The sequence below is a fragment of the Triturus cristatus genome, chromosome 6 (genome assembly GCF_964204655.1).
Source record: "Triturus cristatus chromosome 6, aTriCri1.1, whole genome shotgun sequence".
NCBI classification, from domain to species: Eukaryota; Metazoa; Chordata; class Amphibia; order Caudata; family Salamandridae; genus Triturus; species Triturus cristatus.
The window spans coordinates 709427693-709450805 of NC_140589.1; the positions used below are offsets into that span (position 1 = coordinate 709427693).

General features: G+C 47.6%; 1 protein-coding gene across 1 annotated transcript in view; it reads left to right on the plus strand.

Annotated features, from left to right (window-relative positions):
* Nucleotides 1–23113, plus strand: part of CD164 (CD164 molecule) — a 206463-nt gene that overhangs the window by 79895 nt on the left and 103455 nt on the right. Inside the window, exon 4 of the mRNA XM_085611194.1 lies at nt 9397–9459. Within this exon, the coding sequence (XP_085467320.1) occupies nt 9397–9459 (63 nt within the window). The remainder of the gene's footprint in view (nt 1–9396; nt 9460–23113) is intronic.

Here is a 23113-nt window from a genome sequence, read left to right on the forward strand (position 1 = left end):
AGATCTTCTCCACCTCTCCTCGTGCCCTCTGCTCCGTCTCCCTCTGAGGGCAGACCTCCTCTCGCAGTTGGAGGGGCAGGTTCTACACCCCCACCTCCAGAGCTTACACCTTCATGCCTGGAGATTGAACGGGGCAACCTGAATTCTTTCTCTCTCCCTCCAGATGTGGTGGACGTTATTTTATCGGCCAGGCGACACTCCACCAAATCCAAATACTCCTATAGATGGTCTAAATTAGTTCTCTGGTGCGGAGAGAGGTCAATTGATCCCTTGAAGGCTCGTTTGTCTAATATTTTACAGTTTGCCCTTTCTCTTGCTCAGCAAGGCTTTGCTGTGGCTACTGTAAAAGGATATTTATCGGCTTTGTCGGCTTTCCTATGCCTGCCGGATCAGCCGTCCTTATTTAAATCACCTATTGTGCTTAGGTTTCTTAAGGGCCTCACGAATAAATTTCCTCCTACTCCCTTTATTGTACCTCAATGGGACTTAAACCTTGTACTGACTTATCTTATGGGTTCTCCCTTCGAGCCCTTACATAAGTGTCCCTTGAGACTGTTGTCCTTTAAAACGGTTTTCCTCGTTGCTATCACCTCGGCAAGGAGGGTAAGTGAGCTTCAAGCTCTTAGTTCAAAACCCCCATTCTTGACTGTGCATGCTGAACGAATGGTGCTCCGGACCAGGACCGCGTTTTTGCCTAAGGTGGTAACTCCCTTCCATCTGGGGCAATCCATTACCCTTCCTTCCTTTTATCCTCCCCCTCACCCTTCCAAGGAGGAGGAGAGACTTCACCGTTTGGACCCTAAGAGGGCGGTGAGCTTTTACCTGGACAGGACAAAAGACTACAGGATTGATGACCAGCTCTTTGTGGGCTTTGCTGGCTGCAGAAAGGGTCGTGCGGTGCACAAGCGCACCCTGTCCAGATGGATTGTACTATGCATCAAGATCTGCTACTCCCTAGCTGGTAAGGAGCCTCCGGAGGGTTTGAGGGCTCATTCTACCAGGGCAAAGTCTTCTACGTCTGCTTTATCTAGGGGTGTTCCTGTGGAGGACATTTGTAGGGCGGCAACTTGGGCCTCCCTCCACACCTTCGCAAAACATTATTGCTTGGACACCGAGGTGAGGAGGGACGGACACTTTGCTCGTTCCGTTCTTCAGGACTTTCTGGTATAGAAGGATGGACACCCTCCTCCGGGAGTGGGGACTGCTGTGGAATCTATTCACAAGGTGAGGAATCCACTGGCAGATGTATCCATCAGAAGAACAAGTTACTTACCTTCGGTAACGCTTTTTCTGGTGGATACAGTATCTGCCTGTGGATTCCTCACTGACCCGCCCGCCTCCCCGTTGTCCATCCTTCTATACCTGTAGTTCTATGCCTGTGATTCTATTGATGGTGTTTCAAATGTGTTTATCACTGTCAAAGGCATTTTGTTATTTCTTGTGCTTTGTTACTTATTTTCCACACTGTGTGTGTTGATATGCATATTGTGTACTGTGTATACTGTGTATATATATATATATATTGCTGTCAGTCCGTCCGTGTTCCTCGAAGGCACGGAAAAAAGGGGCGGAACTGACGTCATCACGCCGAGGAGGTCTTCTTATGGAGCCGGTGACGTCAGCGGAGTCGCGAGCGGAGCCGTGCCTCTGTGACGTCGTCTTCGACCTCATCGGCGTGGACTGCTACAAAAGTTTCCGAATGTTGCTGGCGCAGGGGATATTCACAAGGGGAGGAATCCACAGGCAGATACTGTATCCACCAGAAAAAGCGTTACCGAAGGTAAGTAACTTGTTCTTTTGAGACAATAGAGCCCTTATTCTGCTCATCTTGTTGAACTCTGCTTTCAAGGTTGGGATGGAAGGCCAGATGGATACATCCAGTCTCCCATGCGGGGGCGGGAAAAGGACATTTTTACAGCAGACTACCCGTTGTGAGACAGTTACAATGTACTGAATTCCCACTAGCATCCCGCAGCATGCCTCATTATTCAAAAGCAAATAACTACCGTTAGCTAATAATGTAAAAGTGGGCGTAATTGCTGGCACAGGATTTCCCTTCAGAACGCAAGCTAAATTCGGTGCCTGAATGTTGCATGCGCCATGCAATTGGATGTGCCTACAGACTGCTGAGTGATCAGGTGTGGAAGTGCATTCCTCTCCTGTAAAAAAACTTCTTTACCCTCTCTCATGCACCTGTATGTAAATGGGAGTGACCAAACTTCATGCAGGAAAGCAGTACCCAATGGTTCATATCTACCTAGGGCATAATTTTTCATACACGAACTGAACTTAAACAGTGGAAACGGCAAGTTGATCAAACCGTGAATTACCCACACAGCTGAGTTTGATTCGGCCACAGAAAGGTGTAACTTCTCAATATGCAGTAATGAGTATGTTGCATCTTTCATGGGCGTGAATTGTTGTTTTGTAGTTAGATTAAACGGGAGGAATAACGATGACGTATTCATGTAGTCCCAGGGAACTTTCCCAGCCTTCAATGTTTGCAAAGTCCATGCAAACTGCATAATAGAACGCAATTGATTTTGACCATGATATAGAACAGATACATCATCCTGTACAATATCCACAACAGATGAAACAATATTATCTAATGTATAAATCCTTGAAGAGAGGGTATTAATGCTGTTATCAATGACAGCTAGCACTGTTTCCAAATTAGCTTGATCAGTAGCTCTTAATCTTGAAGCAGCTTAAATCTGAGATAATTTCCAAACTTCATTGTAAACAGCATACACCCATCTTTTGGATCTGCCACCCACAGGACCCTTAACAAAATCATTCAAATCTATTCTGTCATTTAATTTTGACAAATTAATTTTAACAGATGCTAAAGTGGAATGTTGCAGCCAATTCTGACTTAACTTCTGACAGAATAGGTAGTAAGAGAATGAGGAGATGCAAACCTGGGGCAACCCTAACCTGTGTATAGCCAGGATATACACTCAGAAAACGACGCTGACATGAATCTGAGCTCATCAGCAAAATCAACCATCCTTCAGGATCTAAGTTGGAAATGTTGAAGGATATATTAGAAATATAGGACTGCAACGCATCGATGGACAGATCTGTGCGATTATTCCATTGTGGATAAGCACCCAGATCAGGAACAGAGGGTGAATTCATCTTTTTAGAAGTAGCCAATCCAAAGCAGGTGGTTTGAAAAATGGTAGAATTCAAAAACAAAATGTGGTTTGGGATAAGGCAAGCACGATGCAGAGCCTCTGTACCTTGTACCTGACATGTTTTAGAACCTCCAAAGTGATTTAAGATCAATGGTATCTTTCCACAGCTCATAGCCCCCTATAACCAATTCATCCATAAAGGATTTGGAATATAATAATTTAGTGTGGGTCAGTCTAACCTTAGAAGCTGGCTCCGCAACCATTTTAAAATAAAATGCTTCAGGTTCAGATACACTGAAATCAGTAAAATATGTACATTTTTTCACTAAAGTTGTAGAGCTGCCTTCAATGGGTGCAGGGCAACGCTCCCATTGTGTGTAATTGACAACATTTCTAAATGTTTTCGCTTTATGCAGGAAATGATTGCCATAGTGTTGGTACACTCCCCATAGTTAGCCGTGTCAAATACAAATCTTCAGCATCAAATGCAGCATAATATTTGACATCAGAAAAAAAGTGCCTCTATGGCCTGGACGTCCCAATCCTTAGAGGGGATGTTTTGTTTCACAACATCCCCCATAGAAACACAAAGTACATTGGGGACATTGATCACCTCTGTGGGACCATGAATTTGAAATTTAACAGCATCCCACACAATCCCATCCAACACAGGCCAGGCAGTAATATTCACAAAAGTTTGGTCCCTTTTCATGATGTGCGATGAGGGGTGGGGGGCCAAAATTCCATCAATTAATCTAATTGCAGACCTTTCGGTAAGATAGTGTCCCTTTACAAGACGAAAAAATGCCACCACAAATCCAATGGACATAAACAAAAAAAATACTTATGAGCATCAGCCAAATGTAAGTCCAGGGGGGGAATTAAATGTCTTTTAAACCAAGCAGCAAAAATAGAAATTTGCGATGGAGGATTGGAAGTCATAGAGTTAGTGTCAAATGAAAAACGTGACTGGTCAACTGCAGTTGATTGTAAACCAGGCAACGACACATCTGTGAGATAAGTATACTCAGTATCTTCAGGTGGACCACCAGCCTGTGGTGGCAACAAAGGATTAGTAACTGTATGCATCTCAATGGCAATGTCAGGCCTGGTGGTAGACGCCGGAGCCAAAATAGAATTCCTCAGCATCGCTGGACAAGAGACCGCTGGAGTCGTACTAAGAAGAATCGGCCACTCGCTGTAGTTTTACATTGTCAATGGAGATGTACTGGTTATCCTTGCGACCAGGAAGTGGAGGTAAAATGACTGTTCTTGTACCCTGCGCGCCAAGCACTGGTACTGGAGCACGATAAGAGGGGGCAAACTCCTTCTTGTCCTCCACCTTCTCACGGACCAGGTCACCAACTCGAGGTAGCCAGCTGACTACCGGAATCTGAAGCACAGCATCAGCCGTGGAGGGCAAGTGTTCCTCTGCAAGACCATCTCTGGTCTCTTGTAGATTCTGTAATACAGCACAGTGATCATCTACGTCAAAGGGTGCGGCCGCCGCCATGTCTAGACCATCAAGGTCCGGAACAAACCTCTTTATGCCAAAGAGCATTTCATATGGGGTCCGCCCACCCAGGGACCTTATAGGGAGATTATTAAGTGCACGTTGTACGTTATACAGATGGGCTAACCAATTCCTGCCAGTGCCTAAAACCCTAGCTGTCAGGGATTGCTTTGTCACGGTTCATTTGTTCCACAACACTATTGCCCTCAGGCCGGTATGGAGACAAATTTGACTCGGACCCCCAAAGACCGCATGGCATCTTTGTACGCTTTAGAGGCGAACGCAGGACCTTAGTCAGAATGAAGGGTACCACATGCGAAAATTCCCACAAAGACATGCAAATCCCTGATGACAGTTCGAGCATCAGCACGCCGTAGCAACCATACCCAAAGAAAACGTGTGCGCGAATCCACTGCAACTAAGATGTATTTATACGCAGTATCAGAGGAGAAAGGACCGCAGTGATCTAAAGAAACACACCCAAGTGGTTTATTAGATATGTACAACTGTGTTTGTGGTGGGCGCGCAGCAGTCGAAGGTTTAATCTGCTGAGAGATGTCACAATTAAGAACATAAGCCCTAGTCTGTTTATACAACCCACGCCACCAGTAACGTTGTTGTAAGAGTAACAGTCGCTGAAACGCTGGCATGCGGTGAAGCCATGCCTTCGTGAGCCGCTGTTATCAAGGAAAGTCTGCAGTCCGCATTGGGAATCAATCTGTCACCAACATCGTTAATTCTCACATAAGGAACTTTATCAGGACCTAAATGATAAGGGTACTTAGAAGGGAAACCTCTCGGGTAATTACTTCCCTTCTCGGTTGCAGCAATAGCTGCCAAGAAGTCAACATCAATCTTACTTTTGGATCTTGTAACTGCTGCTACTAGATATGTTGCCACTGCTGTTTTCGCAGCCTCGTCAGCTAAGCTGTTTCAGACAGCGTGGACACCAACTCGCTGGTGCCCAAGAGTATGAATTACATTCACGAGAGGCAGATTCTGTTTGAGTTCTGCAACTCGAACCCAAAGCATTTTATGCTTGATTGTGCTACCCTTGGAATCACGATATTCATTTTGAGACCAAAAGAATAAATTGTCGTTAAAAGACTGAACACAGTAAAATCAGTCACTAACTATAAGAGTTGTAACTCGTGGATCAGCAAACTCCAGTGCAAGCACCAGAGCACTTAGCTCGGCCAACTGGGCTGTACAATCACCCAATGACTGCGTATGCACGACATCAGATTTGAATTCACCATTCACGAAAGTACCAGCCACAATTGTTCAGGCCGGTGAATATGCATGCTTTGATTCTGTCGCCGGTTGCACCGACCCGTCAGTGTAAATGACACAATGGTAATCCTCAAGCGGGCGCAAAGACAGGGGCCGGATGAACAAATTCATACTGCAAATACTCCCGAGTCTGCAATGAGGCATCAAAGATGTAGGTGCCATCTGGCGATGTCAAGGAAGTGGCCCATTGTATCCAACGTGGATGCAAAGCTTTAGAATTAGGTACACTGGCTTTCGTCACTGCCTCTAGAGCAAGATACGGTGTGACAACCCACATTCGTTTCCCTTGCGACAAGGTGCTCTCTTTCAGAATCGACATCTGCACTGCAGTCAAAACTTTCTCGACAGTGGAAAAGCGCATTTCAGCCGAAGTGTACAAGTGTGGTTTGTAAGCAATGGGGACTGTAGCCCTCATTGAACGTTAAGTACGTGAAATCCACTACACCAGGCACAATTCTTATCACCAAGTTAGTGTGGTTATCACGTGTAAGTAAGTACTTTGAAGCAAGAAGATCAGCCTGCAAAGATTGCAAGATAGCTGAATGCTCCGGCAGCCACCTCGATTTGGAAAAAGTAGGTTGTACCAAGGCATATAGCGGCTTGATACGCTGGCCATAATTGGGAATGTAAGTACGCCTGAAATTTAGAAAACCCAGCAAAGATGTAGTTTTTTCAGTGTTGTCGGAGCACGCAAACATGCGCACTTCTCCAGGAAGTGAGGGGCTAATCCTCCACCTTCATTGTTGAGTTCATAACCCAAAAACAACACTGTATACTCTGCCCCTAGGGGACCTCTGGATTGAAGAGGGATGAATTCCCCCAACTTAAAACTCGCCACAGGGCGTGTTTGCACAGTATCACCTCAGGCCCCGCCCCCTACCTTCACCACTGTGCAAACGCGCCCCGTGGTGCGTTTTAAGTTGGGGGATTAAGTCACCTTGAATCCTGAGGTCTCCTGGCGGCCAACTAGGCCACCAGGTATCTCCAGTAAGCGCCACGGAGCTGCGTTGCAGAGGTATAAAAAGGGGCATGGCCTCATTACACCTCTCTGCAACGCAGCCCCCTGGCGCATACTGGAGGTTCCTGGTGGGCTAGTTGGCCCCGAGGGACCCCAGTATTCAAGGGGAATTAGTTCCCCCTCTGCAAACGCGCCAGGGGGCGCGTTTGCAGAGTGGTGTAAGGATGGGGCGTGGCCTCTGGCCCGATCCCGCCTTTTTTTTCTACTTTTTTTTTTTAGAAGGGGGGCTGTGTAGGCCTAGGGGGTCAGGGTGTTTCTACCCTGCCCCCTTGTCGCGTTTTGCGCCTTTCTTTGTTTTGTTTTTTGTTTTTCTTGTGCCTCGGTTCTACCGAGGCACAAGATGGCTGCCAACACTTCCTGATTCAGAGTGTTGGCAGCCCAATAGCATACAGCTCGTGCTCGGGAGGGTGCGCGGATCCTCCGAGGCCATAGATATATATGTACATTTAACTCTAATTTTCTCAGGAACTACTGAACGGATTTACACCATTTAAGCAAAAGGCATGGGTCTGAACTGAGGACTACCTCTTTGCCAAATTTGGTGTAATTCCGTTCTGCAGTTCCGGCTGTAGCTGCGTCTAAAGGTCCTATGGGAAAATGCATGGGGAAAACGTGTTTTGGGACCCCCCTTTTTTCTTGGCCCCCGCTTGACGAATCACCGTGAAATTTTCAGGTTAGGAGCGGACCGGAGCTGGCAAAAGTTTGGAACATTTCGCGAAGATTCGTCAATCGGCGCCAACGTTATTCCAAATAGAATGTTGCGGATTTCCTATGGAAAATGGGTCCTAACTATATCTACCTACTGGCGACTGCCAGTAGGTAATATATATTATAGATCTTTTGTGTGTTATTGCATAATGCCTCTTGTACATATGCTTATGTTACAATTAGGATCTTGCAAGCATTGTTATGGATGCACTGCTTTCTACTCTGTTTCAGGCATGTGAATCTATGAAAGATACCCCAATACTGGAGAAGAACAAAAGTTACTTACCTGTAATCTGTGGTTCTCCAGTATTGGTATCTTTCACAGATTCCCATGCAACCCATCCGCCTCCCCTCAGAGGCTTGTTTATGCTTTTAACTTGGATCACTCTTGTGCGAGAAAATCAGAGAGCCTGAGCCTCTGAGGAGAACATTCTGAAGGGTGCTGTCGCCTGATTGGCTGCAGTTTGGACCTTTTTATAATGACTTGGACAAGTCATAAATGTGGAAGTTTTTTCCTTTTAGTTTCTGGCTACTTTACTTCCTGTTTCTATGTTACCTATGTTATGGTTATGTGCATAATTATTGCTTATTTTATGTACCGTGGGACTCTGACGAGGGGGAATGATTCAGGCATGTGAATCTATGAAAGATACCAATACTGGAGAACCGCAGATTACAGGTAAATAACTTTTGTTCTTATGAGGTTGATTGGGCTCAAGCATAACTTCATTCTAGATGGATTATGTTTAAAACAAAATTGTCATCCAGGCTTACACAGCTTCTTGGCCTGGAGATAATGATGCTTGGACCTTACCTTTAAGATAGAGGATTTGGGCATTATCAGCATACAAATAAAATGTTATATGCACCTGAATATTGCTAGAGGTTCCAGATATAAATTGAAAAGAAAAGGGAAGATTGCCTAAACCCGTGGAACCATCATAATGCCGCTAGGTTCTGAGGAAAACAAAAGTTGCACGGACTTTGATGTTCCTCAGGGAGGAGTCAGTCCACCTGAGAGCCTTGTACTGAATGGGAAAATGGGTATTGGATAAATTTGAAGCTGATGGTCAGTGTTTGAAATGCAGATAATTTTTATAAAATCTGTGCACCATCAGGTTTTCCTAAACACGGAGTGATATCAGTATGAAAATAATATCCTAATGGTGACCAGGACTCGTGGTCCTTGCGCTCTCATTCTTTGCAAATGCTGGGCTACAACTTTGCGTGTTGAAATGTGTTTGTCATTGATATGTATATAAGGGGGGGGGGGGCAGTATTTTTTAGAGGCTTTTTTTTATTTTTCTGCTGCCTTCTGCAATTCTCACTAGCTGTAACAGGGAGGGCAAAGACTGATAGTACTGAAATTACCATGAAAATATTTTTTCCTAATTTTGTTTAAAATAACATTGAGTATATAGAGGTGCTTTATTCTTTCCATCAGTTTGTAAATTGAGGGTGTAAGATATTAACTATGTTGTGCATTGGGTGAGGGTAATGATGTTGGTCCCCTCTTCCTATGGATATGGACCTTATTGATGTTTCTAGATGAAGTTTGGTGCTAACCTACTGGGAATGTCGGTGACGGTTGCCTAGTAAGGCATTCATGTAGCACTGGCCCGACTGACTGTTTGTGATGCATTTGCATCTGATCAAGTTTGTTGAATTTTTTCCATCTGCATCCACTGAAAGTTTTTTTTTTTTGTTTTTTTTTTTTGCAGTAAATTCATCTGTTGCCCCTTCTGAATCCACAAGTGTTTCGCTTCCAACCACTCCTACAACTGGTAATAAGAAAATATTTCTTTCAATGATAATGTTATCAAATAAAAAAAATAGCTTTTTGTGCACTTATAATTTATTTGATTGTCATCAGGAAACACACTAGTTATCCATTTTTACACTCGTTATACCCACTTGATAACAGAATGTGTAGGATTTTAACTAAAGTAGGTGCGTGGGTTTCTAAGCATGTTCTCATTGTACAACAGAAAAATGGGGTGGGTACAAAAGGAAAGCCTTTCTCGCAGGAAAAGAAAACCTACATGTTTTCTGGACCCTACTCTTAAACTTGGCAAAAACTTGTTAGAAGTAGTGACCCAGAGTACACTTTATCCCCCATTTGAAAGTTTAGACATTAGTGGCGATTTTTGTGTTTTATCCGTTTACTTTTTAATACTGCGACACCTTTATTGCCAGTCCGATGTTTTCTGGTTATGGTGTTTTTTTAGGCGAAAGTATATTTTTGAGGAGGATGTTTTTGTCTCCTGTGATTCTATTGAATACTTTTGATTGTATTGACATGATTTGGTTAATCCTGATCAATTTTTATTTTCGTTATCTACCTCTAAAAAATGCTATGTATTATGCTTAATGACAACATGCAGACAGGTAATAGTGTTTATTGGAGACCACAGATTTTCTGTACATCTTCCATCGGTAATAGTTCCGCAGCCGCTCGACACCAGTGGCAGGTGGCACTACATCCACCTGCCTCAGTTTTGCAGTGTGACTTGACACATTGAGCTAACGCATGAAACACAGTGGCTCTCACCCACAGATGCTTTGAGCCAGGGTTGTACTTCCTGCTGTTGTAACTGCAGAATGCACCAGTGTGCGTAATGACTAGTGGCACCTAGAAACTAGTGCCCACCTACACCAGTATCAACCCCAACAGTCCCATCCATTGCTATCACCACTGTAACCAATGGCACTTCTGTTGTTAACTACATAGCATGCCTGACAGCTACCTGGAGCCATTAATATTCATACTTGGATTGGAGTGCTCTTTGCTATTTGGTGAGGTTACCAGCCTCAAAGCTGTACTCTACCTCTTTCAGTTTGCCAGTGTGTGGACTGGAGGCAGTGACCTACCAACTACAGCTGGTGCACTATATATGGGAGGAAGGAAGTTTGTGGACTAACTATCTCCTGTCCGTTCCGGTGTAGACCTGGTAGATCTAGTACATGGGCATCTGCCCACACCAGCCACTTGTGAATATTTCTTATCTGCTGCAAAGATTTGATCCCTGCCTCTCAGTGTAAAAAAAAAAAAAAAAGTGCTGTTAGAGTATGATGCTTAATGAAAACTGGAAGGAGAGGCAAACTGATAATACTGTTCTGTAATAAGCAAAGAGCAGGTGGATAGTTGTAAGATACGTTACACTTGAAGTTGTAAGTTGCTTAAGAACTGGTACAAATTAACTCCTTCCCTTTATTTAAACTATTTGACTGCTGTACCAGGCTCTACCAGGCTAACATGCAAGATTTTCCCTTTAGTGCCTAGAATATGTGGATTTAGTCAAACCCACTATCACGGTTTCGTTGCAAATTTACAGCTAAATGCAGAATATCTCCTAGAGAAAAGTCCTTTTACAGGTTTGTTGAATTCTTATCGCCTGGTGCCCAGGACATATTGTTCAGAGTCTAGGACAAGTTTTCATTTTTATTTTGTTCAGTAGTCAAGTAATTTCCTAGCCCTATGGCAGATGTCCTTTAGCTACCAATATACAGTCTGGTATGCCACTAAAGGCATGATTTCAATTCCTACATAAATGTTTTCAAATTTTTATTTTACGAAGTAGTTATTAATACTAGCGCCCTTACTATTGGTGAGAGTGCTCCAAGAAATGCAGAGAGATGGGAACTCTGCTTACATTACGGACAGTGTTTCCAGTATAAAAATGTGTACACATTGTTTGCAAAATTAAATGACTAATGCTATTTATGGTACTCCCACAATGTTTCTTTTTTATAGACAAAATACATTTATAAACGTGTTTGATGATTGTCTGCTTTCATAAGAAAAAGTTCACGAAATTTGCAACTAAAAATTATATATTTTTTTTTTTTGCTAAACTGTTGTGTAACTTCCACAATTCCTCTGAGGCATAATTAAGTAAAGCATGTTTGATATATGTTATACAGAAGATGAATAATGGGGAATCTGTGTAAAATCAGTATAGGAAACATGTAAACAAATCGAAGCCCCAAGGTTTAAAAAAAAAAAAAGAAAAGAAAAAAGTCACAAAGTGCACTGGCAGTGCATGTCCTTGGTTTGGTGCAGATTTATGAATTCACTAGTTAACAGATCCAGGCATAGAAACCATACTCCTAACAAATGTTTGCTAATTCCATTTTCAAATGAGTAAATTTGCAGTGGTGAAAATCTGCTGAGCAATTGCAATCCTCATCCCCTACACCCCCTTCTTTCTAATCCTTGAAAATGTTTTATTCCTGCCCTTATTAGGAGTAAATGTACAACCCTTTCTAGTGTGGGAAAGAATTAGAGAGGAATTGGTGAGTAGCCTTAAACATGTTAGTCTGCGGGTTGCACAGACTCACAAGGTATTCCAACCCAGAACTACTGTTTTCTACCTGCTTCCAAGCCCTGTATGTACACTTGTGGAAGGTGGCAAAATCAGAACCTAGCCACAATCCAAAACCTGATGACCCCCAACCAAATTAGAGAGGGGATTATCGAGCTCTTGCATATTAATAACAATGTGCAAATTGTCCCCTTACTGCATGGCATTGAAGGAAACAAGAGGATTTTTGATACAGGACAAATAGGTTTAAGAAGCATCCCATGGCTAGAGCAAGTAGATATTTTATTTTTGATACCCTGCCTGCAGCACAAAGTGATGCTCGTGCACATTGAGCCCCAGACAGACTTCCTTGCTTGCAGATGCTACACGACATATGCTACATCCGCCAACCACAGCAGACAGCCGATTAATTGGACCTAGACTGGAAGGAAGAGAAAACACTGTTCTTGTCACTCTGACAGTACTCTTGTACCAAGCACCAATGACTCTAGAGTGATTTATGACCAATCAAACGTCAACAATATAGCTGCCACATTGTCCTATGTCATCTGGAACCATGACACGTGCCCTATAGAATGGATTCTTGATAGCTTCCTTGAGTCACTGGAGTTGTTCTACATTAGAAATGTCACCCTGTACTTGTGTGGTGCTAAGGTTTGACTTCAGTGGTGTATTTTGAATGGCTTTGTTACTGAGTATGTTTTTGAGGATTCTCAAATACACCAAATTGCCTGACATTGCTGTCTGTACTTCTATGAAACTAGTAGAGGGAAAACATATCTGAACCTGCTTGATCCACTGTAGCGTTCTGTATAGAACCTCTGCCTCTTAAATTTACTTTGATAATGCAGTATATAATGAGACTGGAGACCAGAGAATTAACAAAGGCTACCGACATTCTCCATAGGATAACAGTGGCCTTACTATCATTGCTATTTGTTATTGCCGAGAGGTCTTCTCGGCAATAGAGTGGTAGAACATTTCCTTTTGTTTCTCTTCACTTCATAACCCTAAATGTTTATTATTCTATCTCTGAATGGGAAACCTGTTCTTTATCAGAAGTACAGCTCTAACCAGACCTTTAATTTGTACTGCTCCTCTCATAAGATAAACTGCCATGCTGTCTGCTATTTCCTAGAGTAAGCCTTCACTGCTTGCTCTCATTTAATTGGGAGTGTCTGGTGTACAAAGGGAGTAATTTTGTTTTGTCATGCAAAGCTCTGCTGGCTACAAAGCCACCTCCGGCTGAGATTGCATCTTTAGCATGGTGCTTCGTAACCATTCTGATGAGTGCCACCAGAGTGCCACCAAAGTAACCCATAAACCCACCTGATACCTGGGTAAAATGTATACCATGCAACAAAGTCCCACAGGGCATCAGTAAGAAAACATGTATAAATCACTGGATTGTGACAACACAAGGAAAATATGGCAACACAATAAGTAATCCAATGTATTTGATCTGTTTAGAATATATAACTGAATGCGCCAGCTGATATTGTTCAGAAAACGTGCTCATGGTGCAAAGTGAACACATAGTGTGTGAAGAAAGTGAGCTGCACAAAGTGAAACACATACAAGAACGGGGAACATCAAAAAGGACCATTTAAATAAATATTGTGCATGACGAAAGCCAGTCCAATAATTCACGAAAGTATCTTGGCACAATATCTGTTTATCTGCCAGTGTATGTCAAAGACATTTCGACCTTCCTTAGTTTGAGGCCATCATGCGGACTGGGGAACAAATGAACAATGATTCAACAAAAGATTTAAATGTGAATAAAGGAAACGGACATTATATGGTCAGATCTGGTAGAGAGTTGTAGCTGCAAGTCCTTTACTTTTGAATTTCCTAGGAGTGGGGCTGGGTCTGGAAATTTTTGCATGTGCAGTCCCCCTGGCGCGTGCCGTCAGATGACTCCATTTGGCTCCGCTTGATGTCGTTGGCATCTATTATGACATTGCAGTTGCCTATCTGGGTGCCACCCGGGCACGCGGATGTCACTTTTCTTTCCGCGCCTGTTAAGCATCGATCCCTGAAGAGCTACCCATCTGTCACTTTTTGACAGTTTATTTTTTTTACTTCTTTTCTGGACGTGTTGAGTTTGTCTTCGAGAAGGACAGGGTTCAAACCGTGTGGCACTTGTCGCCATGTCAGTTACCGGCCCCCACCTCATCTGCCTCTGTAGTAGTCCAAGCGGACTCAGTCTTCGCCTCGACTGTCGCCCGTCTACCAACTAGGTAAGGCGCACCAATGCCCTAGGCACGGTTCTGCCGAGCTGGAGCCAAGGTAGACTTTGCGCCTCCCCCTGTTTCCGATAGCCGGAATGAACCCCGCTAAAATCAAATAATTTTACGAAGCCATGCACTGCTTATTGGAGCTGGTAGATGCCTCTGGTTAGTCTTCGGGCCCCATGGAGTCAGGACAGGCCCCATCTAATTCGACAGTCTGATCCAAACGTGGCGCCGGTGGAGCCTCAGGAATCTGGTTCTGGGACGACGACAGTCGTGCCAACGTGACCTTCACCGGTGTCTGACCCGAAGTTGGTGCCTTTGGTGCCGTCGCCAGCCCCATCCTTATCTCCGATGACTGAGTTGGATCGGTGTCTCCAGTCTCTTATTATATACTGCATTAACAAAGTAGATTTAAGAGTCAGAGGTTCTATACAGAACTCATATTTCTAACTAAGGTCATCTTAGGGAGGTAATGTCCCATTCCTCCATACGTCACCCGGATGCTCAATACCTATCTTTGCCGATTGCGAGAAGCCCAGTAGACCGGACACCGCCCCCTCCCCCCTGGCATAGCGATCAGTCTAGTGTGGCACCCCGGATACTGATTCTCCTCAGTCAAACACCTCTCTATGGATGCTGTATGTTCTAGTAAATCCTCACTCCCCTGGCGGGCGTATAGAATGGATTCATAGTTACTTGCTGGCTTAGCCGCACTGTCAACCCTGTAGGCCGGCTTGCCCCAACCCACATACACCCAGTCGTTAACTACTAGGAGTTGCAAGTCCCAATAGTAGTTTTTAACATCCGTGATTGCCAGTCCACCATCATAGGACCCTCTCTGTATTTTATTTTTATTTTTTATTCTTACCCTTGGCCAGCAAGGCTTTGCGTTGGGCATGCTCAAGGGATATCTTTCTGCTCTCTCTGCTTTCTTGTGGCTGCCAGGCCAACCCACTCTGTTTAAATCTCCTGTTGAAAATAGATTTCTTAAAGGGCTTGTACATATGTTCCCACCAACGCCTTTTTTATTAATTTTTTTATTTATTTTTATTTATGCTTTTGCAATTTCTTACAGAAACAAAAGAACAGCAATAACAGTATACAGTCTCACAAAATAACAGTATATAGTCTCTCAAAATATGGCATTGGCATAGTATACACATTCTTTTTCATAAAGTAGATAACTCCTAGTGCATCAGGGTACATTAACCAGCACGTTCGAAGGTACAGACAGCACCCACCTAGAAGAGCAATGCAAGGTGAACACAGGCAGGCAAGCAGACAACCCACCGAGAGGGGCCTCAAACAGCGGCACTGCGTAACAAATAGGACGTGAGCGGAGCCCAAATATCCCTCGACTTAGACTGTGCGGGCAGCTCCTCCGCATAACGTGAGCTGATCCCGGCTATATGTCAGATCCTGCAGCCATAGTTTAGTGGTGGGCACCACCCTGCTGCCCCAGCACATTAAGACTCTGCGTTTAGCTAACAGCAACGTTATAGAGACAAATTTCTTATTGTACGGTTTCACCTTGGCTGCAACACCCAGCAGACACACCCTAGAACCCCATTCCACCACCTCATCTACCATTAGACCAAGAACTCTTGTGATGGAGCTCCAGTATGCTGCTATTTTGGGACATGTCCACGCTAAATGGTAAAAATCAGCCCCCGGGGCATCGCAGCGCTTGCAAGTATCTTTTGGTCGCAGCCCGTAATGATGCAGCTGTAACGGCGTGTAGTAGAGCTGGTGCAGGTATTTATAGTGAACCAACCGCAGGTTCCCATTGGGTGTCAGGCGTCCAGTCAAGCCACAACAGCCCAACCAGTCAGTTTCAGAGAGAGGCTCCGGCAGCACCGCATTCCACCTGGTCAGCGCAGCCGTCTCACCCTGGGGTGCCTCCCCTTGAGAGATAGTATATAGCCGGGTGACCAGCCGGGCTCTAGATTTAGTGGTGTATATCAATTGCAGTGCCTCCAATGTCGGGGGCTCCAACGGGTAGGTAGGGTAATAATCCCGCATCGCAGCCCGCAGCCTAGCATAAGCAAACAGATGCATAGCAGAAACGCTGCCTTGGACACCTATGGTTTCTGAGGAGATGAATCGGCCACCCGGGAACACATCCCCCATCGTGGTCAGCCCCATAGCCGTAAGATTGCGTCGCATACCGGCCTCACCCTTGACTGAAAGATCCGAATGATAAAGAAGCGGCATTGCAGGCGCATATAACGGCAATTTATGCGCTCGTTGACCCAGTTCGCGCCAGGCTCTCGCCGTGACATGCACCGTATCAACTTCCCCTTTCTCAAACACCGTATAGCTATTCACCAGCATCGCCCGCAGAGGTATCTGGCACACCGCGGCAGCCTCCACTGCGACGTGCGGAATATAAGCCGGATCCTGCTGCCAATAATAGGCATAGTGCGCCTGTGCACAAAGGTAGTACAGACGGAAGTCAGGCGCAGAAAAACCACCTTGATCATATGGGAGAGTCAGAATCTCCCATCGAAGACTGGGTTTTTTACCTCCCCAGGCTAGTGTAACCATAAGGGAACGAAGCCTGTCAAAAAAGTGTCTTGGGAGGTGCACCGGGATGTTCAGAAAAAGATACAAAAAGCGCGGGAGAACCACCATTTTCATCAGCGCTATCCGATCAGCGAACGAGAGCGGCAATTTCACCCATCTGTTCACCTGGTCTTCTAGGCGCGAGATGGCCGTGCCGAAGTTAGCTTGGATGAGGGCCTGCAGGTCTCTACACAGCCAAATACCTAAATATTTTACTGTCTCTGAGCACCACGCTAAGGGATAGTCCATGTCAAATGGCCGGGTGCTCTCCGTAAGCGGCAATATGGTTGATTTGGACCAATTAATGCCCAGGCCCGAGAAGCGTTCAAAACGAACATATTCATGGATGAGCTGCGCAAGAAACTTCTCTGGTTCCCGGACATACAACACCATTTCATCTGCATACATGGAGACTGCAAGCGGACGTTGCAAAAATCGCAACGCCGTCTGGGCATGGTGCTGACGCAAGATACAAGCCAGGGGTTCCAATACCAGGGCAAATAACAGTGGCGATAGTGGGCACCCCTGTCGTGTACCCCGCTGGATGGGGATTACTTAGGATATCTGCCCATTCACCCGAACCCGGGCCACCGGATTAGTATATAATAATTTAATCCAATTCGTGAAAGCAAAGGGAACCCCCATGCGATGCAGGACCATGAGCATGTATGACCAGGATATTGAATCGAACGCTTTCGCAGCGCCTAGAAGAACCGCCACTGCTGGCAGTTTAGGTTCCAGAACGTGCATGGCTGCAAAAATCGTCCATAAATTATGTGACGTGGAGCGAGTGGGGACAAAACCCGACTGATCCGGTAGGACCATAACAGGAAGAAGTAACTGCAGTCGGGTGGCCAGCACTTTTGCCAGGATTTTAATATCCGTATTAATGAGAGATAACGGGCGGTAGGATTCACAATGTTCCGGAGTCTTCCCCGGTTTTAAAAGTGCAACTATCAGCGCCTCCCGCATGGTGGGCGGCAAGCACTGAGCCTCACACGCCTCCTCGTACAGTTGCAAGAGGCACGGAGCTAACTGGTCTATATATTCTTTATAGAATTCAGCCGGCAATCCATCAGTGCCTGCAGCCTTTCCATTCGGCAATGCCGCTATAGCATCCCGCACTTCACCCACTGTAAGCGGGTGCATGAGAAAGTCTTGCTGCCTACGTGACCGCCATACCAAGGCCACGTCCTCGAGATAGTGCTCAAGTTCAACCGCGTCAGCCACGGACTTGTGAGCATAGACTTCAGCATAATAGTCCGTGAAGGCACGCAAAATATTGGGCGTATCATAATAGGTGCCCTCGGCAGTGGTAATCGACTGAACTATATGCGCCCTCTTCTGGGGTTCCAATATACGACTGGCCAACACTCGGCCCAGCCGGCCTCCCTCGCCATAATAGCGCGCTTTGCAACGCCGCGACAAGTTGTTTATCTCTTGGTCAGCTGTTGCATTATATTCTACTATTTTCCCCTTGATGAGCGCCAACGTTCCGGGGCTGGCTCGATCTTCATACTCACGCTCTAGAGCACTGAGTTCCTTTTCCAACTTAGTCATGGTGCGGCGCAATGCCTTTAAGACCCCGGCCTGAAGGCTAATACATTTCCCCCGTATGGTTATTTTAAAAGCTTCCCATAAGAATTCCATAGTCTGAACGGATCCTGAATTGAACGCAAAATATTCAGAGATAGCTTCCCGGACCCCCTCCTGAAATACCGGATCCAACAAGGATGTCGATTGCAACCTCCACTGAAAAGGCGGGGGGGGGTGGGGGCGCAAGACGGCAATGCCATGACCAGTACCACCGGCGAATGATCCGACAGTGTCTGGGGCAGGTGCTTCACCGAGGTGGTCCAGGTACAAACCTCCGGCGTTCCCAGCCAGTAGTCCAAGCGGGACCAGGATTGCCGTGCATACGAGTGGCACGTACCCTCTTTGTCATACGGGTGTCGAAGACGCCAGATGTCCGCAAGATTTAGGGACCTCATCCCGTCCTGTAGAGCCCTGGAAGCCCGCCGGGCGGCCACAGCCGTCTCAGATCTCCGATCCAGCACAGGATCTAAGATCACATTGAGGTCCCCCCCACAGATAACCGCCGCAGGCGGTAACTGGTAGAGTTTGCTCCATACTGTATCAAAAAAGGCGGGATCGTCCACATTAGGGCCGTATAAATTCATAATCAGTTTAGTGTTGTAAAGCATACCCTGCACTATTATAAAGCGGCCCTCAGTATCCTCCTCCACATGTGTTGGGACAAACGGAACACACTTTTTAACAAGGATCATCACACCCCGCGCGTATGAGGAGTATGAGGCGGCCAGCCGCACCCCCGCCCACCTACTGGCAGTTCGAGAGACATTTTGACTCGTGAGGTGCGTCTCTTGTAATAGAGCAATGTGGATACAATGGCGATCTAAGTAGGCCAATACCTGTCTCACTTTCTTAGCATTATTAAGACCCCGCACATTCCAGCTAATCCAGGAAATATTAGGTTGCTGCATATCTGTCAATTGCACAGTCCCTATTCACATAGCACATCATGCAATCTGAAAGCCACGAGGCGTGGCACCACACAGACATTATACTATACCAGCCAACACCAATACCATACCATATAGATCCCCAACCACCCCATCCACCCACAGCAGCAGTAAACACACCCTGCCAGCAAACCCCCCCATAAACATAATGGAAACAAAGCAACCTGCTTTTTACGGGCCCCTGTGGGCCTAAGACAAAGAAAAACAGCGCCTCTAGAAGGCCGCCCCATGAAACCCCTTCAACCAACATAACCTTTTGGGGTAATCCCATAGTGTGGGTCGCTAGTAGCCCTTCGGCCCCCCGCAGAACCAGGGTGGGCCGAGATGTGTAGAGTCAGGCTAACCAGTACACAATCTTCCTCAGGTGGTAACTGCTGTTTCTCCAATCTATCAGTCCAACAGTAACTCAAGCTGCGCACTCCCCGGGGCCAAGCCTCCCGCCGCCCCAGCAACGATCTATGTACAGGATCTCTCCAGCAAAGGGAGGCCTTCTATAGATGGCCAACTAAATGCATATTCTAACCCAAAAGCATATAACAATCAGTCTCCGCAATCAGCAGAGACGGGCATCATAAGACCAGTAGAACAGTGATAATGAGCTCTGATGGTGCCTCCCAGATTCAGTCTTCTATGTCAGAGTTCCCATCTCTGTCACGCGGTGCGTCCTGACGTTCAAGGCGCTGAAGGTATTGAAGTGCGTCTTTAGGCGTCAGGAAAATACGCGCCTTCCCGTTGTGTTGGATGTGTAGACGCGCTGGGTAGAGCATGGCATAAGAGATCTTGAGGGTTTGCAGTTTTTTCTTCACCGTTTGGAATTCTCGGCGAGCTTGTTGCACTGCGACCGTAAAATCCGGGAAAAGCTCTATCCTCATACCCTGATATTCCAGTCGTCCCTTTTCCCTGGCCAACCTGAGAGCTGTGTCCCTGTCCCTATAATTTTACAATCTGGCGATTATAGGGCGCGGTGGAGCACCTGGGATCGGCCGGGCAGCCAGAGAGCGGTGGGCCCGCTCAACTATGAGCACCTTCGAGAAGTTCTCCACTCCCAGCAGGGATTTGAGCATGGCTTCGACATAGGTTTCCATGGAACCGGTGTTGGTACTCTCCGCGACCCCAGTAATGCGCAGGTTATTCCTGCGGGAGCGGGCTTCAATGTCCTCATTCTTGGCCCTAATCACCTCCAGTATTTTTTCCATGCTAGCACATGATGCACTAACCGCCTCCACGCGGTCCTCTGTTGTTGAAATGCGCTGCTCCGCCTCCGCAATCTGGGAGTCGTGCTTTGCAATTTTCGAGGCCATGGAGTCCATGCGCATATTAATGTGGTCAATCTTGGCATCAATAGTTTGCAAACTGTTGCATGTTGAGCATCATGCGCTCCACTTTCGTGGTTGCGCCAGCTTCCAAGTCGGGGTCAGAGTCAGTGACAGCAGATGTGGTGGCTTTAGCGTGTTTTTTTGGCCTCAAATGGCAACTTGGATTGCTGTTTGTCTGCCTTGCCCATTTTGACCAGCTGTTAACAATCAAGCTCGTGAACGGAGACACCACCCAAGGGAGCAATAGGCAGCAGTAAAGCCCACCACAGGGCTACCCCAGCGCAGTTTAATCTAATATTAACCAGCTCCCAAACTTCACTGCGTCACGCAGATACAGTCAATGGCGCGTGGCACAGCCCCCAGCCCGCCTGACAGCGATAAAGGTGAGGCCCACTACGCAGCAGGTTACCTGCAGCAAAAGTTACCACCATGCAGCCGCCACAGGTCCGACTCGGCCCCAGGCAAGGGAATTGAAAGGGAGAGCAGCTCTGCGCGCCAATCCTGGGCACGGTCACCGTTGTATAAGCGAGAGCACCACTGGAGAGTTGACAGCCCCGGGCAGTAGCGTCCAGACGTACAGGGCAGCCAGGCCTCAAAATGTCCCCTCGGGGTTAGCACTTCAACAACAGCACGCCATCCACGCTGCAATGGAGTATCACATCCGGCAGGCACCGCCAGCGCCCAGTGCTATTGCAATCGCTAGGCAGGAGCAGTTGAGCACCAGGAGCGGGCCGTGAGCACAGCGGCGCGCAGTCCAGGATGCCGACAAGATGCGCCCTCCGCCGCCAGGCAGCTAACGGCCGCCGCGCGCCAAACAGACGCGGTCCCACCAGTCGTCTGCGCTCATGAACGCCAGCGGCCACAATCAACTCCTCAGGGGCCGGCAAGGCTAGCAAGCACCCACCATTGCCTCTTCACCGCCCTCAGTTGCACACCGCGCCGCCTTACCTCAGGTCGCGGGGCCGCCGCCCGTGAATCAGCGCCGCGTCCTCCGAAGTAGAGGCCGGCTGTCCACTGCCTACCTCCACTGTCCGATGAACCTGCGGGGAGGGGGGGGCGTGGCCAACCGGGCAGCGAGATGGCCGCTCTGTGAGTGAGCTCCGCCGGCTGCACTCAGTAATCCTGTACCGGACACACACTGCGTTCTGTTCTGCACACCAGTTGGCGGCGGACGCCCCGGTGCCTCATCGAGCGGACCCTGGCGGCTGCCGGATGAGAGGGAGCTGAGCTATGTGCCTGGACGCCTGGGCCGAGTCTTCATAGAGTCGGCGGCCTGCCGCCTTGGAGCCCGAGGCGGGAGTGTGCGGCTACTGTGGCCCGCGGGAGGCGAGGCCTGAGGGCAGGCGCCGGAGCGCGACTCACCAGCCGAGCTGCGTATACGGAGCACCCCGGACCAGCACTGGCGGGCCACTAGAGTGCTACACCCATCCAACGCGGGCGCGGACATCGGAGATTTCCAGCGGGCCTAATCTGGTGGAGCCCTGCAGGCGAGGCTGCCATTTTAAGTGGGAGCTCGGAGGTTGGATGGCGGCTGCACGCGGAGGCGATCTACCCTGTCGGGCCTAGGAACGGCCCCGAAATGAAGCACACGCATAGCGGGGAAAGCCTGTAAAGCGCTGTTGTGGACCCGGACAGACGGTTGCCGTAGGCGGGTGCCTTCCCGAGATCTGCGACCTGACGGTGAGAGCGGGGGGCGCGGGTGCGACATTCCCCCTGGCTTAGCGACTGGCTGTGGGGTGCGGCGCCTGTGCGGGGGGGACCGCGCGGTGCCCATCCCCGCCCCGCTGTGGGTGAGATCGAGTCCCCTCTGTAACGTGCTCTGTTGATCTCTGCTGACTGTGCTCCGTCTGCCCTATCGTCGGAGACATCACTGGTGTACCCGCCATGACAGACGCGCGTCTCTGATACCTACGGTACATTGGCTGGGGGCGATGCCTTGCGAACGCCTAACATAGGTGGGACGACACGGAGGCACCCCTGATTCCCTCCTGAGAGCGGCGCCTACGCCATGTAGCACGAGTGCTGTGCGGCGCAGCATCATTCTACTGGATGCGGGAGACACTGCAGGCATATACATCAACTGCAGGCTGGCCGAAGTTGCGGACACGAATGCGAGTTGTAAGACCAGGGAGCAACGGGGCTGGGACATGGGCCTCGAGGGGCGCCTGTGTGCGGGTGCTCCGGGGACGGCGCTGCGATACTGCACACTGATAATTGATCCTGCAGCGACGCGGACGTGGCTGACCTGCCGTGGCACACATCCCATTGAGGGGCCTAGTGCCACCGAGATAGGCGACACTCGAGTTTGGGTGCACAGCTGGAACTAAAGTGTGCTCCGGCCAGTGGGCACGCCTGAGGTGCCGCGATGGGGGGGAAAAACTATGCCAGGCAGCCCAAACTCACTTTTGACCACAAGCGCCATGCCAAACAACACGCAGCGGAACTGGAGTCG